The 18,501-nt window shown below is 43.2% G+C and overlaps 1 protein-coding gene across 1 annotated transcript; it reads right to left on the bottom strand.

The window, feature by feature from the left end:
- Nucleotides 1-626: 626 nt before the first annotated feature.
- On the bottom strand, nucleotides 627-17,427 carry Rpt1 (26S proteasome regulatory subunit Rpt1). Its single transcript, XM_084599424.1, has 11 exons — nucleotides 17,235-17,427; nucleotides 16,838-16,875; nucleotides 16,664-16,745; nucleotides 16,490-16,581; nucleotides 15,206-15,345; nucleotides 14,520-14,688; nucleotides 13,411-13,575; nucleotides 10,369-10,456; nucleotides 6,945-7,147; nucleotides 2,254-2,350; nucleotides 627-848 (listed from the first exon to the last, which is right to left on the bottom strand). Exons 1-11 carry the CDS (start codon nucleotides 17,308-17,310, stop codon nucleotides 691-693), a joined length of 1,308 nt encoding a protein of 435 aa, XP_084455550.1. The 5' UTR covers nucleotides 17,311-17,427; the 3' UTR covers nucleotides 627-690.
- Between the last annotated feature and the right edge of the window lie 1,074 nt (nucleotides 17,428-18,501).

The raw sequence follows: 18,501 nt of genomic DNA, 5'->3' as shown, positions 1-18,501 counted from the left end.
GGGTTCGCTGGAGCTTAACTGGATGTCCAGAAAACTGGTTGATGCCATTGGCTTAAAGATCTCCTTTGAGCAGCATCTGACACTCTTTTCTTGCCTTGTACCAGATTATACAGAAAACCAGTGAAATGGTTATTTCATGTTGTCTACAAATTCCTGCAAGCCTTGAGACAAGACCAAGGCAACACTGATAGCTTTGCTCGTGATGGAACTCCTGAAGATTCATACAAGGACAGAATAAGCCACAAGCAAAAGAAACACCAGCACTGAAGAGGGGGTAGGCAACTCTGCTACAAAAGAATCCTTGCACATGAAAAGAGAATGCTATGTTCGCAATCTCGTAACGAAAGCATAGAGTGGAATACAACTAGGCAATACATAACATTTATTTATCAACAAAAAATATTTAATTCAATGACAAGTTCTATATTTTCCAAGTGTTTTCAACATGCTTTTAAGAAAAGTTGCTAATCTCCACCGCTGCCGACCTCACCCTGAACACACATTCCTTATAAGCCACACAAGTGGCTTATAAAGTGCTCCCCTACTATTATGCAGAAATTGCAGGGCCAGTAAAAAAGCACCAAAAAACTCTGACACGGTGCCGAAAAAAAAACCAAGACAGCAGCTACTATGTGGGCAAGATTTTATTAGAACAGTAGCAAGCCATAACTTGTCAGCAAGAGCACTTTCTCAGTTGTATGTCATGTAGCGAGGTGTCGCACTGAATTTCGCATATGACTTGATCACCTTGTTGATGGCCTCCAGGAAGTCCTTCTCAGTGGCTATCTTTCTCCTTGCTCGTATGGCAAACATGCCTGCCTCTGTGCAGACACTGCGGATTTCAGCACCTGGCAGACAACACAAGTAGTTACTTAAAGCACTGCTTTCCACATAATTTATGGTTGCAGAGTAAAGCCAGCCTTGAGAAGAGAGCAGTCACAAGTGCTATCAAGGAGAGAAGCACCCAGGACACACAAGCACCCACAAAAAATGCATCGCTGACAACGCCACATTTTCATCATCACCGTTTCCAGACCTGTGGAAGGCCGGTGGTCACCTGTGAATGTCCTTGGAACAGTGTTCCAGTTCTTTGGCTTGAACAACATGCAACGCTCCAGCAGACTGCAGCTCGCTGCTGCAGGATCAAGAATTTTCATTCGGATTAGGCCAAAAATAATTTAAAAAAAAAGAAAAAAGAAAAAGTGACGCAGCAAAGTATAAAAAACAAGTGCCTAGGCTATTTAGGTTCAGTTTATGTTTTGAGTACGCCATCAGTATTCTAGATGCTGTTTCTTAATCTTCAATGACTTTCCAAAATACAAAAAGTAATGCATGTTGCTGAAGCCTTATCACAGAGCCAGAATATGAGAGCAGGCACGCCAGCTTGTCGATTAATCGTGCGGGCTGCTGGGAGGTAGGGCTATCAGATGAGTGCTTGCTGATGCGTGAAATGAGTTCACTACTCTCAGGCTACAATAAGGTGATGCTGTTGATGCAGCAGTGCATTTGAGCAAGTGGTGGCACATCCTGGGCGCTTCTGTCTGTTTGCAACAAACAAAAAGTGATTTTTTTTTTCCCCTTGGTTAATGACAAAAAAATGGAATGTGCCAAGTGGCAAGACGATGCATAATATAATTTCCATGGAATGCCATACATTCGAGGTGACATCAGCTGACACCAAAGTGACATTAGCTGACAATTGACAAGATTTATCTAATAAATGCAATTGCAGTAATTTGCAGTACACGTGATTGCTATGTCCACATTTGGCAAGCAGTTAAGTCTCAAAATTGCCCAAGTACTGTAACGCTTTTCGTCAGTGATCAAAAGTATAAAAGGTAAGCTTGGGCTTGTTGATACATGATACGAAGAAACATGTAGTGCAACTAAGACAGGTAAACAGGCACAGACGGGTACAGACAGAAAACACTTGCATCACAGCACTTTGTGAGTGTTTCCTGTCAATCCCTGTCTTGTTGAAGTATGAATTTCTTCATACCAAAAGTATGTGCAAAACAAATAAATTTATGAGAACTACCACAAATTATAAGTATTCCTATTTCTTTTTATTATGCTTCAGTGATCCTAACCCCCTTTTCAGCGTGGGAGAAAAATTTTATTAGCTCGGCATTTGCCAATATGAATGTTGAATGTGCAGTGGAGAGCCGACATTGGGCCAATGCTAGCAGATTACAACACATGCAGTCCAAAGAGGTGCTTCAAGATTAATTCTCGTGCCCCTCATCTGCTTACCTGTGCTGTTTGGGCAAAGACGGGCCAGCAGCTCAAAACGAATGTCCCTCTCGACACTCATGGAGCGGGCGTGAATTTTGAAGATGTGCGTTCTTCCCTGAAGAAAAACAGCAGTGAACAACAACAATGAAGACAGTGCAAGGGGCCATGTGTTTCACTCTTGTCCATTAGCAGCAAGTAGCAAAAACAAAAGATCTACGACTCCGGGCATTAGGCATAAATAATCAGGCAACGAGGTTTGCCCTGCTACTTTTGACAAATGCTGCACATTCAATGTCTGCCTGTTTGCATGGACAGTAGCTATTTGAGTGCACAGTAAAAACAAGCAGAATAGGCAGTCAGCACACCAAAATCTCTAAGTAATCAAAATGAAGCTGCACAATAAACTTACACAAAAACAAATTATGAACACAATATTACAAATTCATGGTAAAATTATCAAGCACACAACCAGCAGCTGATAAATTTCTTTTTATTTATTAATTCCACCCCCCCTCTCACTCATGCACATACACATACACACATTTCTGGGCCAAACTGCAACATGACACTAGGAAGCTAAACCGTAATTAGCTAATTAGGAACTATTGTATTCGTAAACTACACTAATCAAGAAATTACCAACAATACTAAGCTGTTGCCGGACAGGTGCTACGCATACCAAACTGCTGACACAAAATAAATGTACAGCAAAATACTGCCAACATAATGCAGCTCGTTAGCGCTTCCTTATAGATGCACAGAACCCAAGCTATCTAAGCAAGATAACTGTTCTGCAGGCGTACAACAAAAATGGAAAAGGATACCAAAAAGTTGGCCTAAAAGAAAGATTTCTGTTGAGGAGAATGTGCTGTTTTACACAACCCACAATCTCTAGGCTGTAGCAACCTTTGCAGTTAAAGGAACACTGAAAACACCCCCTCCTCCTAAATTGTTATTCTTTACAAAATCTGACAGTTTGACTTTTTGTAGCTCTGCTGGGATATTGGTGGCAGCAAGAGATATAGAGTCCAGCCCAGTTATACTGAACCTGGTGTAAAAGTTTACAGGAAGGTCATGCAGTAAACTGACTACAATAATTTCGCTGGTCCTTCAATGTATTGAACAATACATTGTGTAGAAAAATAGGCCGATCTCAAAAAGCAACAGAAAGAGTGGCAGTGGCGTAGGCAGAAATATTTTTTGGAGCGCGTTATACACTGCAGGTTGCAAAAAGATGTGTGTGTGTGTGTGTGTATATATATATATATATATATATACCTATATACCGGGTGTCCCAGATAACTTGAACCAAGGGTTACAAAATAATATATTTCAAGTAGGTCAGTGAAACCAGTTGCATACAACTGCCAGCCTCCTTGCGCACTACAGGCAATATTTTGTTTTGCAATTACTTAATTAGCTAATTATGTTAATTTTTCTTATTTATTAAATATCGACTTTAGACCAAAAATGTGAATTGGAAACTTGTAGAGCACCCTCAGAAACCCCCATTCCATTAATTGCGATAAAGAAAGTCTCACGTGTATCTTTTTTTCTGGGCTCAAAAGAAAGCCCGCGAAATACAAATAATACCACGTGACTAGTGCATTTGTGCGCCACGATTGTGGTGCCCTCAGTCGTGGTTTGAGCGAACGAAATTAGCTGCGGCCGTGTCTCCTTTGTCCCGCTAAAGCGGCAGGCCGATATGCCTGCGATGGCTTCTTCGCCCGCGTCCGACAGCCGGCCCATGTGATGGTGCAAGTAGCACCAAGAGCGGCGAGCCGACATCACCGGGATTCTAACAAACCCTCCTCCCATCAGCGAACTTTACGGCAAACGGATGAGCGATAAGGTATCAGCCACTGAATCTGCGCATACATGCTTGCGTAAAGAGGCGAGATGACATGTGACTCGACTAAAATTAGCGCTGCACCTTCATTTGCCGGTTCTTTATCGTCATCCGCCTGTCGTGATGTAGGCTGGTACGGTGCACTGGCTTGGCCAAGATCGCGGTGACGATGGGCGAGCTCGAGCTCGCTCCAACCATCGCCAACATTTCTGCCTGCCGCTGCAACGAGACCATCGGGTCACGGCCACCGCTGATTTCGTTCCAAACCACGACTGAGAGCACCACAATCGCTGCGCTCAAATGCGCTAGTCACGTGGTATTATTTGTATTTCGCGGGCTTTCTTTTGAGCCCGGAAAAAAAGATACACGTGAGATTTTCTTTATCGCAATTAATGGAATAGGGGTTTCTGAAGGTGCTCTACAACTTTCCAATTCACATTTTTGGTCTAAGGTGAATATTTATTAAATTAGAAAAATTAACATAATTAGCCAATTAACTAATTGCAAAACAAAAATTTGCCTGTAGTGCGCAAGCAGGCTGGTAGTTGTATGCAACTGGTTTTACTGGCCTACCTCAAAAATATTATTTTGTAGCCCTTGGTTCATGTTAGCTGGGACACCCGGTATATATATATATATATATATATATCACCAAAATCCAGACACACACACACACACACACGCGCGCACGCACGCACATGCATGCATGCGCACATGCCGAAAACGGGGGAAAAAAAGCATCGCTCAGAAAATTTCGAGGGAGGGGGGGGGTTCTGACACCGAAACACAACCCTGGCTACGCCCCTGAATAACTGTATTGCAACTGCCGACCAAGCGGACACTAATAGGCTGAAATGTCACTGGTGCATGCACGTGTGCCGGCTGATGTTATGTGGAAGCAGAAGTGTGGTGGGCATGAAGGGCGCAAAAGAAGGCTAGTGTTGGAAGTGAAACTACTGCACACAGTCAGTGATCAATCAGTGCCACTGATCTTTTAAGATTCTAAAATAGAGATCCTTTTGAGCCAATCAGGAGCTATTGTTGGCCCAACCAGTCAAGCGGCATGTATGACTTGTTTCTGCCCTGCCACACTAGAAGTGTTAAGTTTTGTGTGCACGTGAACTGCACTTTCTTTGTTGATGCATCCTGGCAACTTCATCAAGGGTTGGAGACAAGGAGGCCGACCTACTACCAGTTGCGGCGAGTGTTCATATAATAATATTGCGTCCCTACAGCGGTTCTTTGGCAGTAAGGATAACAGCAAGGAGCACATGAACTCACTCCAAAGCTCTATGATAGGGCCTGCACACCGAAACAGACATGCATACCGGACTTTTTCAAGGAATCAATGCAATTTCTTCCCAAAGTTGTCTCTGTGGCTGTAATAAGGAATAACTCGGATACAAACTTCGGATACAACAAACAAGAAACCTGTGGCCATCTGGTTTATTAAATATGAGCTCGACTCTACTTCCCTTTCAGAAGCAGCTGAGTAATGCTTCTGCAGACCAATGTAAGAATTGAAACAGCCAAGCAAAGGCTGTACTAGGTAGCACCTTCTCTCACTGGAAGCCTCATAATGACAGCACTGAATAACAAACAAGCTGGAACTGTAAACTTGTACCTAAAGCTGTTCAAATCTACACATAATGGTGGAAGTGTAACATCGCAAAATCTGGAAAGAAAACCTCATATCATATGCAAGTTTTCGGATCAACTTTAATTTGCCCAAAACATCTCCTTAAAACAGATGGAAATTAGCAGCACAAACAATGGATTAATCCACATTATGGCATGAAACAAAACAAAGCGCCAAAATGAAAGTTAAAGGGAAAGAGACCCCAAAATTTTAGATAATTTTTTTTTGTCTTTAGTTTTCTCGTGTAATTTTGGTTTAAATCAAAAAATGGCTGTGACATCACGGATGACTAGATCGTTTGAGTCATAAAAAAACTGCAATATAATCGCCGCTTATTCTGTTTCTCTGATTCCATCTTTTGGACAGGCTTTCATAAGAGCTAGTGTGAATAAAATTGAAAAAAAAAAATTTAATAAATAAAAGCAGCCACCATACTGCTGTTTTTGCCTGTAACGTCAAAGCCATCCAATGATGAAACCGGAATCAAAGCTGCATGAAAAAATTCAATTACTAATTATTTACCGCCTTTCGTGCAACCAATGCAGCTGTTTCTGCTTTGTAATGCGTTGCACATCAGTCCAAAGAGAGAATCTAAAACTAAAATTTGGTGTCTCCACTTCTTCAATGACAACATATAGTTAAGCTAATTACTGGCATTCATTGACCACTGTCTAGTATTCCACTTTGAACATGAAACTGGTCTGGTCTGGTTTATTGGGTTTACCATCCCAAAGCGACCCAGGCTATAAGAGATACCGTAGTAAAAGGCTCCGGAAATTCCGACCACCCGGGTCCAAAGACTCCAGACCACCGTCTAGGCGGAAAGGCTGACGCCTATCCTGTATTTGTTGGATTTTAAAGTTCTTTAAAGTTTACCACCACCACCACCAACACCCAGGGTTCTTTAATGTGCACTGACAACAAACAGCACGTAGACACCTTGGGCACAGCAGTCGAGTGCCTTAACCACCGCACCACCGAGGCGGGAATGAACTTTGAACTTAATTTGAACTCGACCTGTGACCTGCCTATGGTTTCTTACAGTGAACTCATGCACGCTTACCACATGCAAGTTGCAAAAAAACAAAACTCGCATCATTTGGGCCAGTTACCATTGTTGATCACCGATAGGTTTTCGTGTTACTTGTAAAGGCAGCTGCCCTTAAATATCAAAGCCTTAAAAGCATCCTGAAATAAAAAGAAATAAAATAGTGCACGCACCTCTAAGTCTGGTAGGCCGAACTCCACCTTGCGATCAAGTCGGCCAGGCCTCATTAGAGCCGGGTCGAGGATGTCTGGCCTGTTGGTTGCCATCAGAACCTTGATGTTTCCCCGAGGGTCAAATCCATCTAACTGGTTGATAAGCTCAAGCATGGTTCGCTGCACCTCGTTGTCACCGCCAGCGCCATCATCAAAGCGGGCACCTGTCATGAGACACAACCAATCAACACAGAAATCAGCACCATACAAGTTAAGCGAGATGAATTCTGCAATCCACTGGCAGGTATAAATGTGCAAACTACAGGCATGCAAAACATTCAAAAGTAATACAAAGGTGTCCTGCTCATTTTCGTTTCTGTCATTTACTGCATGGAATTGGTCATAGATGTTGACAGACCTGGACGCCATGCAAAACTCCACAAGTAAGCTTTCCCACACCCCGCTTGTGATCAGAACAAGACGGCCATTTACACACTTTCAGCAACCACAAAAGTGCACATTTTTTTCATTCTCTCATAATGCATTTCACACCTAACTCCCACACCCATGGCATTCGTCCCATAGCTTTCACTACCCTTGAAGAGTGAGCTTCACCTTTTTGTTTTAGCCAACTATGACATGCAGACTAAGTCGAGGAGTCACGATCAGGGCAAGCAAGCGAATGTGCAAAATGTCCACATACTGCACATTAATGTGTTCCCCACACTTACATCCGTGCTGTTCTTCAAAAATGCAGAAACTGCGCACTTCATACGAGTTTCTCGCTGAGGCCTCCTAACAGGGCTTCGCAAAATTTCGAATGCGTGCCGAACTAGTTCAGTTTCGAGTCTGGTTTCAGGTCGAATAATTTGAGTTCCGATTAACGAGAGAATAGGTTGGTTTTGTCCGATTAACGAGACAAAACCAACCAATTCTAAGGCTTATGTTTTGTTAGAGCGGAAATTCTGTTTAGCAAAATATATATACTTATCACTGCAAAATATGTTATTGGAAATTGACTGGAAAATGGTTAGCAGAAGAAAAGTTCACTGTAAAGAGAAAATTTATTCAGAAAAATGAAATTTGCCCTTTATTTGCTGTATACTTCAAATTAAGACAAAAAAAAAAAAAAAAAAAAAAACTGAAAATCTTGTACCTGTCTTTTTTTTGCCGACACAGCTGCTTTTGGATATATTGAACTCGAAGAGAATTATGAAAAGTTAAATATACGAAACACATAAGCACATAAGCTTATCTGTAAACCGAAGCATGAATACAGTGCATCCATGCTAATGGCGAGCTTCCAGTAGTGATGGAAGCAGCAGCGGGCAGTGCTCAAGGAAATTATATGAGATCATATGGCGGTGATCATATGAGATCTAATTTTGTTGCCGGTACATTACAAACACTGTAATATCACAATAAAATATGAGGGTACAGTTCCCTTAGCAAGGAACAGGCCATGCAAGAGTCACTGCAAACATTCGGTCACCTAGGCTAGCACAACTCACTGGACAACAGCAGTCAGACCTTTAAGCCACACACAAGCACACCCCACTTTCCCTTTGTCACGTGGTTTTACAGCGTTAGTAGTGCGAGCTAGTGGCCGAGGCCACACAGCCAGCCGGGCTCCAAACACAAAAAGTGATCGCCGAATCTCTATTAGAAGAAACACCACTTGCAGGGGTGAGGCGCACTGGTTGACATACCAAATCTCATGCAGAATAACAGTTCAATAAATGCCAACAACACTGCTGTACTTTTCCATTGAATTTTCAAGGCAATACTTGGCCAGTCAATATAAACGATCTTTCAAACGTATTTGGCGTTTATATATTTGGGATCAATTGCATTGAATTTTATGCCACGTTCAGTTTTTTCTTCGCCTCTCCCTTTTTCCTCTAAGCAGAATGGAAATAGTGCGACCAACCCCATGAAATCGCAACTATCACTACACACCAGCCTTTCTAGAAAAAGTTAGGTCACACATTTCAACACTAAGAAAAGAAAGATGCTTTCATCCCTTACACCCACAGCACCCTAATGTAATAGGAAATAAGGTAAAATCTCGGCGATACCTACCTCACCAGCTCGCAAAAAAATTGATATCACTCGAAAATTCATATCATCAAAAAGAACTAAAATCAGTATGCACATGCATGGGAAAGCCATTCATGCAGATCCACTTAAAGCTGAGGGGATTTATTAATGGCCGCATGGCCACAGCTCCCCACTTGCAGTGCATACAGCGCGACACACGATCACAATGTCAGTGATGTGCGGGCAGCAGGCAATTGTGAACTTCTCGCAGCATGTACAGTGTAACGCAACATAGACAACATGCAGGCTGTGCGCCACTACAAACTGTTCCTTGTGCGTACAGCGTGACTAGAGATCACGAAGTCAGCGATGCGGAGGCTGTATGTGATTGCCAGCTGCTCACGGTGCATAGTGCAACTGGCGATTGCAACATTGCCAATGTGTGGGCCGCATGCCACCAAAAAAAATTGCTGAAGGTTCCACTCCAGTTATACAAAGCGAGATCATGTCGCTTGCTGATGACGTCGCAAGGTCCTCTGCGTAACGTTCTGAGATGACCCAGCCTCGCTTGGATCCATGCCGAAACGCATACTGTCTAGTCAGCGGTGCGCTCCTCTTTAAGCTTTGGCCAAGCGCGCGTTAAGTAACGCGGTCTGACAGTGGGAGAGCGCATACGTCAGTGGTGGAACCACTGCGACGAGTGATGTGGCTAGTCACATGGTTGAGCCAGTGCAGCTCCTGTGGATGAAGGTCAAAACGACCGAGTCGGCAAAACTCGCAGAACATGCAGCAGCAAAGCTTTCGCCTTAAAACTGCTCCTTGCGTGTACAAAACAACAGTCAATTGGGATGGCACCAATGTACAAGCTGTGCGCCACCAACAAGCACTGTGCATACAGCACAACTGATGATCGTGAAGTCAAAGATGTGCAGGGCAGTGTTTAGCGCTCTAGGCTGTGGTTTGCATGTTCATATAAGTTGGAGTGACATGGAAGGGAGTTTGAAATGCTTGCAATTCTGCACACTGTACACAATGCACTCTGGTTCATATCATCAAGATTGTACTGTAGCAGAAGTGAGAGCAGCTGGTTTATCTGCCTACTACCATAAGCTTCTTTACGTGCAGGGTGCAAAAGAAAGGCCAGCAAAAGCACGTTGTGCTATATGTTGCGTAAACCTTAGAAGAATGCACAGCATCACAAACGATCTGTACTGAATTAGGTGGCTTGTTCTTGGTTTCCACGAAGGAAGTTGACCTATAGGCAAAAGCACGCTCTTCAGGTGAAAATGCACACATGGCATGTTTTGTATATCTACACTTATATATACATCTCATGAACCGAAACAGTTTTTAGGACATCAAAGATGATAACACAAGGCACAAGCATTGAAAGATGGGACCTTACCTCCAATGGCATCAATCTCATCGAAAAAGATCAGGCAAGCCTTTTTGCTGCGGGCCATCTCAAATAACTCTCGCACCATACGTGCACCCTGGAAGAAGAGAATGGACAGCAATCAGCGAGGCTGTGGTATGAGGAGATAACATCCTAAAGTAGTATGTGGGCTGATCACCACAGTGGATCCTCGTAGCTCATATGCACTCACATAGCACAGTGATATGACAGACAATTTGTGTATTTCCCACAACACAGCAAGGTACTTTTGGTTACCAGGCAGCACTGCATAAGTACTACTTTACTGTTCCTAAAAATTTCTGGAGACTTTCAATGAATGCTTGTGATGTAGTCCCAATTTCCCATTATATTCAGTAACATCTACTGTCAAGCTTGCTGTAAAGCCAGACTTTGGGTATGAGGAAGAATCGACAAAGTGTACTGGAAGTATTCAAAAATAACCCTAAAGCACTATCCTGAACCTGTATTGCCAATGGCTCATTCATGATCACAAGGAGAAAGTAAGCTAACATACCATTCTTTGTCAAGTGTTCTCTTAATAGGATGACTGGCAGTCAATTTTTAACTCTTTCAGGGCCACCCACTTGGCCATAATTAAAATATGAACGATGGATTTTCAAGTGGCAATATAGAAGAAATATTTATTCAGAACAGGCGTCAAAATGGCGTCGAGCTAGCGTAAGGACGTGCTAATTCACCATTATTCATGCAATTCCTCTCCTTCTACTACAGAGTTTATTTATGAGAGCAGTCAGAGTCCCTAGATGACTCCACGAGCTCTAAATTCAGCTCCAATGTTGAATCAGGCAAAATCCACCTGGAACTTCAACTAGGGGCCCAAGGAAAGCATACCTTTAGCTTTAGCTCACTTTTCGGCTGTTGTGCACCCTCATGCAGTGTACCCACTGCTTTATTTCCATTTGCTAGGGTGTCGGCAATCTATGCTAAGTGTTTCAGCAGCAAGGAAAGCTCAAGCACGTGAGGTGCTTCCTCAAGAACTTTAACAAGCACAAAGCTCTTTCAGCAACGTCTAGTGGGATTTGAGCACCTAGCTCTCAACTTTGACAGAAAATTTGATTGCTCTCCGCCACTTTCTACAAAACGCGGCAGCCATAGACAGTTCAAAAGCACAAAACCATAAGTTGTGCTATGAGCAGAGGAAGGCTGAGCTCAAAACGAACATTTTATCAATGTTCTTAAAAGAACGGCACACATTCAAACTTCACCACATAACATGTCAGTGTCTTGGTAATTTGGCTTCACTCCAGTGTGTTAGTGCATCAATAAAACATGGTGCTGGGCTGGTTGGTGCATCATACTCTGAACAAAGGCAGCGCAAAACAGAACAATTACAGAAGAGGACACGACACAAAAGAATGCTACTATCAATTGATTTTATTTTGTCAGCCTCTCACATTTATATAGGCAATCATATCACATGTCACACTTGGGTGTTGCCAGCTATCTTTGACATCTTTTGATAGATTAAACGTAACAGACATAAACGCTTTTATCGCCTATTCAGTTGTGAAAGGTAGCTATTTTCAGAAACAGGTTACAACAAAGAAGAAAATAAGCACCAAAGAACCCCGCCGGAATGGCGCAGTGGTTACGGCGCTCAGCTACTGTGTCTAAGGACGCGGGATCGAATCCCGGCCTCAGCGGCCGCTTTTCGGTGGAGGCGAAAAAGGAAGACGCCCGTGTACCGTGCGATGTCAGTGCACGTTAAAGAACCCCAGGTGGACGACATTTCCGAAGTTCTCCATTACGGTGTCTCTCATAGCCTGAGTTGCTTCAGGATGTTAAACCCCACAAAATAAACAAACAAATATCAAAGAACTGCACATGGCATTGGACAAGGCACGGAAGGCCAGTTAGCCTTCTTTACCTTTATAAAACTTTGTAATAAAAATTTATCCAGAAAACTACGCTCAGCCGAGTACAAGCTTACAGAGGAATCGCTGATGCACTGATGCGCTTTTTTTTCGATGTGAAAGGCTTCGAGCAAAACTCTTGCTTTTGAATCTCTGCTTCTTTAAAGCCGGGTATGTACTTGCATCTCATTAAATGCTTCACGAGCTTATTTTGTAGGATTATGTTTTGAGAATTCTCCCTTAAACGGTCATTGGGGCAATGCCCTGTCTGCGCGAAAAGGCATTTTCTGCAGGACAGGGGGATCATATACACCATTCTTACGGCACATGTAACAAATGCTTCATGTTTTTTGCAACTGCGCTCACCCTCACCACAGATGCGGGGGAATAGCTTAGCCAACTTATTCGGCGCACAGAAAACAAGCAGCACATTGTGCTTGCTCGAACTTTTATGAGGTTATGAGACGCCTTACGAACATAAGGCATCACCTTTGGTTTGGCTTTCGCGCGTTCAGAAGCAGCCACCTTTTGACCGCATCCATGTTTCTTTAGGAGGGTTTTAGCAACTGCCGTGACGACCAAGCAAGGGAAGACAGCTGCCAAAAGCCTGTATACCTGATAGTCAAAGCTACCGGCCATTTTGTGCCGACACAACTTGTCGTGTCCTCTCCTGTGGTTGTCCTGTTTTGCACAGTCTTCGTTCCGAGTATTTTAGTGCGGTTGGAAAAATGAGTACATACGATTCGTACCCATTTGTCAACTAATTCCAAACAGCACTGAAAAGATTCTGTAAATATCCCCACAATATTTTTATAACTAAAATAAAAAGAATAGAGAGAGACAGCGTAGCATATTTTTTATGGTCAGAAGTTTGCAACAAAGATTTTACTTTGTTTTCAAATCATGCATAATGCTTAGGGTAAATAATATTCACACGTATGAAACAGCAGTGTATATTAACGGAGGGCAGTTTAAATATTGCACTTGTAGAGAAGACTTTTTTTCCAAGGCCTCTCAGAATCACCTGTTTTCTGGCAGTCCCAAAAGAGTCGAGAATCTTCTAACAGCATGAATTCAAAAACATAAAATGAAGAGTCCTTGAGTACACATGAAGACAACATGCATTCGTGGCATGCAACAGTGATACAGTTCTCACCTCTCCGACATATTTCTGCACAAGCTCTGAGCCGATGACCCTGATGAAGCAGGCATCTGTCCTATTGGCCACAGCCCGGGCACACAGAGTCTTTCCCGTGCCAGGAGGCCCAAACAGGAGCACTCCCTTGGGTGGCTCAATGCCCAGGTTGACAAAGCGCTCAGGCTGTGGGGGAGAACGCCAAGACCATGTCAGACACCAACCACTAATAGCCACAGGAATGGTGATCACTAAAAATGGTTCATTGAGAGCGACGTCAAAAACGGACCAGGAATACCATGGCAACAATGAGAGAATAAATGTATTGAGCTGATAGCTTAATAACAGTAAAATGAAACAAAGCACAACCTGTCCAGAGCCTTGGGGCATGCACTATATTTCTATATTATTACTGTATTGTAAATTATTATAAATAGTAACTATAAATATAGTGTATTATTTTGACACACTAATAAATGTGATTCTCATTCTGATAACTAAAGTGTTTTTGAAGGCGTATTTCTCACATGTTTCAGGCTACATCAATCACAAAAGGTCTACAGCATCAACGTGACAAGCAATTGTCCTTTACTGCTGGCACAGTTCACAAACAAGCACGTGATTCCCAAGCTCATGCAAGACGGACTAGAGCTTTAAAAGAATACTGAGGAGGATAATCCAATCATGCATTCAGTAAAAATTGATACCCTTGTTCTTTAAGAATTATTTAAGGCTAATTAAATTTGGTAGTTTTTCCACCACTAGATTCCAGCTAATGTGACATCCACACAGAGAACTGGTTGCCGCCACTATTAAGTAGCCTTACCTCATCCAAACTCAAAATCGGTGTGAATATACATAGTTCACCTGTTTAACAGGTGGGTAGAGGCAACTTACCTCACTTAATCCTTTTTTTCTTTTTTTAAGCTTAGAGAGCCACTGTCTTCCCTCGAGGAAGGATGCCCCAGTCAAGCGATATAGGCCACAATGTTATTTGTCCTTGGTGTCTCTTTAACCAACCCCTCAATGTGTCACAGTCTGTGCAGCCACAGTCGATGTAACACACCCTTGCATTAACCTTCACAAGGCAACCAGCAAACAATGAAGCTAACAAAGCTAATCCAACTCACATGCAGCAGTGGCATCTCGACAACCTCTCTGAGTTTTTCGATCTGCTCTTTGCAGCCACCAACATCTGCATAGGTGACATCTGGCTTTTCTTCAACTTGCATCATAGTGACTGTTGGGTCAATTTTCGGTGGCAGAGGGATGTGGATCTGGTACTTGTTCCGGTCCACACTGTATGCACATGAACAGGGTCAGCATTTTCACCACAATCAAGCGACGTCCCAAATAATGCAAAATGCTTGAATCAATATTCGTCATGAGGCTGAAAAACTGTTCTGCTTGAAGCAGACACACTGAGAGCCAAAATTTTCAAGGCAAAGTCATGGTGCAGTTTGTTAGCAAGCAATTTTAGCACTGGATACAAATTGCCACCACTGCTTTCCTTTCAAATGACAAACACATGCTAATGAACATCTAAGTCTTTGTTTCCTTGATGAACCGTGCACAAAGCAAAAGCCAAGCACTGCTCGGTGGAATGAACTACAGGATTACTCAAAACTTTATTCCTACCACATTAAAAGCACAAAAGCAATTGTGAGCTTAAAACTTTGTTAACAGCATAACAGTTTTTGCCACTTCATTTTAGGTGACCACTAATTAAATTGACCAGGAACCTAGCCAGTAAAACAAACATTAAGTCTACCTGTCTACCTGGAAAGTGCTGAAAGGCTTCCAGCTTATAACTCACCCCACTCTCATCCCTTCTTCAATATCTGTGGGAGCCACAGAATCAGCCAAGTCAACAACAAACTTTGCAAACTGCTTGACATTGATGATGTACTTTGGGTCTTCACTGTCAGCATTTATTATTTTAGTGCAGCGGGCAACCTGTTGAGCAGAAGCATAAATCAATCACATTTTCCTAGCAAGATACAATATTTTAAATCTGCTATTACTTGAGCAAATACACAATAGATAATATATTTACATGAACTTGAGCTATGCGCACAGGCCCATCCACACATTCCATCGGTTCAAAATGTGTAACGACCATTGAAAAATGGTGCAATCCGAGTTCCTTATAAAGTCATCAAAAAGTTTAAAAACACCAATGCACTGACTTGCCTACATGAAATGACCATGCCAAGTAGCACTAGTCCCATCTACCTGTGTCGTAAGTTAAATCAATGACCAATCGAACTAGACGCTCTGCTGTAAAGCAGACTAATTACTTTAAATCATGGGTTTAGGCTACGCTAAACTCCAGAACTGACAATGGATTTCAAAGCGAGTGACTGACGTCAAGGCACTAATAAATCAATTCTGAGCAGCTCAAGACAGCTGAAGGAATTCACATAGGAGCAAATTTCTGCTTTTCTTGCACATCAAACCTCGATGCAAACTCAATATTGCTCTCTTTTCTCAAAATGCACCTTAAGTGAATGTGGGAAGAAGTTTGGTTTACGGGATTTAACATGCGAAAGCGAATTAGGCTACGAGAGGTGCCATTGTGGAGGGGTCCGGGAATTTTCAACCAGCTAGGGTTCTTTAACATGCACCGACATTACACAGTACACAGAAGCCTTGATTTTCGCCTCCATCGAAAAGTAGCTGCCGTGGCCAGTATTGGACCCCACATCTTTGGGTACAACATTCAAGTGCTCTAACAACTGCATAGAGAAAAAGGCCTTTAATGATTCAATAAATAAAATAACTGAAATGTAAAGTGTTCCCCATTTTTGAAGACAGGTGCATCAGTCACACATACGGGCATATGAAAGATTTTACTTCACTTCAGTGAGTGCTAGCAGTATAAATGCTATTCACCAATTATAGGTCCAATGTAACAACCTATTGCTGCCATTATCGGTGCCAAGCACAGGTCCTTCTGCTTGGGCAATAGCTCTGGTTGCGTGTAAATAAAATTGCTTGCTTCTTCCCTTCAGTTTCTAGGCACTACTAAACTCCAATTGCTACACAGCTTATGCACTATATCTCTTCAATTCCACTTTCCACAGAAAGTGCCGCTCACCTGCAGAGGTTGCTCGTTCTGCAAAGTCTGCTTGTCAGCTGCCAAATCCCAAAGCGCGGGAGGGGCTAACCCTGTGTCCGATTCCTTAATGCCTGACATAAAATTGAAGTAAAGGTTACACTTGCTGCACGTTAAACGAAGCTATTCCACAACGTTTACCGCTCATTATCTCACCTGTAAGTTCATTCACACGTTTCAATATACTTTGAATGTCTTCCTCCGTGCGTTTGATCGACTTGCTGTACTGGCCTGCACCCTGAAAAGTAAATTGACTTTGTCGATCACTGCACAAAGTGAAGCCGCAGGCGGGATCATGCTACAAAACGACTCCGTGAATGTTCTTCTTACGTAGGTCTTCAGAAGAGCGATGTCACCTTCGTCGAGAACTGTAAGAGAGTTGAAAGCGCGTGAATAAAGCATCCAGAAAGGCGTTCGACTGGGGCTAGTCGGTTTGCAATCAATTACCGAGCAGCGCACTAGAGTGACAACAGCGCTTCTCTCCATCTTTCTGTCTTCTGTCCTCACGGTGCGCTGCTCGATAAATGAAGCACTTACTGGAAATTCGGTTCAAAAACTATCACGAAAACGTACCCGCGGCGCAGAGCTGCTTAATGGTAACAGTGTTATTGAGACGCTACATATACGCAAGCTAGCAGGACGTCAGACTATATATTCTGAGATGACACATCAAAACTGATTCTCTCCACTGGAGCAGTGCTCGGATCAACCAAAGCACTCAATATACCTTTTATTTCTTGCTCCTTTTCATCCTTTTCCTCTTTCTTGGTCTTGCGCATGTCATCGCCTAAATGGTCAGGCATTTTTCTTGACTTGTTAAGATAATTAAGAGATCGTTTCCAGCAATGTTTCTGCGCAAGTTTAGCTGTAACCTGCGAACCGCGTTGACCCACGTACCACTAGAAAACCAGACTTAGCGCGAACCTAGAACAATTTCGAATAGAGGACGCTGCGTTCTGCCATTGTAGTTTGATGCTCTCTTTGCTATCTCTCGCAAATAATACTTGCGTAACCTTATAATAAAGCAAAAGTTGCTTTAAATAATATATAAAATAGTGTGATTATTTTGAATGAGTGTTTTTACCAGACGTCTAATTCTAGACAGCACCGACAGCACGATACATGACAGCCCAGTACATTGTGCACGCGCGATCTTTCGAAAAGGACTTGAGAACTGAGGTGGTCTCTATTTGGTCTCTGTCACGATCGTTCATTTATTTTCGATGGCTCTGCCGCGGGCCGCTGGTTGTTGTGGCTGTAGGAAGAAGGAAAAGAAAATGCACGGGCCTACTACTGCCTCTGTAGCTAAGCCACCAGGCGCGGTAATTGTCTCACTTGTTTTCTGTGGACACCTCAACCGCGCCGTAAGGGAAGGGAGGAAGGCGGGAGTGAAAGTGGCAAGAGAGAAAGAGGAGCCGTAGTGGAGGGCTATGGAGACCACCTGGGGATCTTTAACGTGCGCTGACATCGCACAGCACACGGACGCCTCTCGTTTCGCCTCCATCGAAACGCAACCGCCGAGGTCGGTAGCTGAGCCACCTCCGCTGCCTCGTGAGGACAGAAGAGAAAATAGAGAAAAAAATAAAAAGAAAGACGCGCCTCCCCCCCCCCAAAAAAAAAAAACAAAAAAAAACTGATTGATTTATAGGAAGGGAAAGGCGCGGTAACTGTCTCACTTGTTTTCTGTGGACACCTCAACCGCGCCGTAAGGAAAGGGAGGAAGGTGGAAGTGAAAGTGGAAAGAGAGAAAGAGGAGCCGTAGTAGAGGGCTACGGAGTAATTTCGACCACCTGGGGATCTTTAACGTGCGCTGACATCGCACAGCACACGGACGCCTCTTCGTTTCGCCTGCATCGAAACGCAGCCGCCGAGGTCGGGTTCGAACCCGGGTACTCCGGCACAGTGGTCGGGCGTCTTACCACTGCACCACCCCGGCGGGGCCCTCCGCGGCCTCGTGCGGACAGAAGAGAGAAAGTAGAGAAGAAAAAGAGGGA

This window comes from Amblyomma maculatum, chromosome 3 (genome assembly GCF_055883805.1).
Source record: "Amblyomma maculatum isolate TAMU_Amacu chromosome 3, ASM5588380v1, whole genome shotgun sequence".
NCBI classification, from domain to species: domain Eukaryota; kingdom Metazoa; phylum Arthropoda; class Arachnida; order Ixodida; family Ixodidae; genus Amblyomma; species Amblyomma maculatum.
The sequence above is the reverse complement of the archived record's forward strand: the minus strand, read 5'-3'. Positions and strand labels throughout refer to the sequence as shown.

Coding starts and splice junctions, on each gene's coding strand:
- Rpt1 (XM_084599424.1), bottom strand. CDS start 17,310: ATGCCTGACCATTTAGGCGATGACATGCGCAAGACCAAGAAAGAGGAA. Junction 16,876..17,234: donor AAAGGAGCAAGAAATAAAAG/GTATATTGAGTG, acceptor ACTCTCTTACAG/TTCTCGACGAAGGTGACATC. Junction 14,689..15,205: donor GAAGAAGGGATGAGAGTGGG/GTGAGTTATAAG, acceptor ATGTGCATACAG/TGTGGACCGGAACAAGTACC.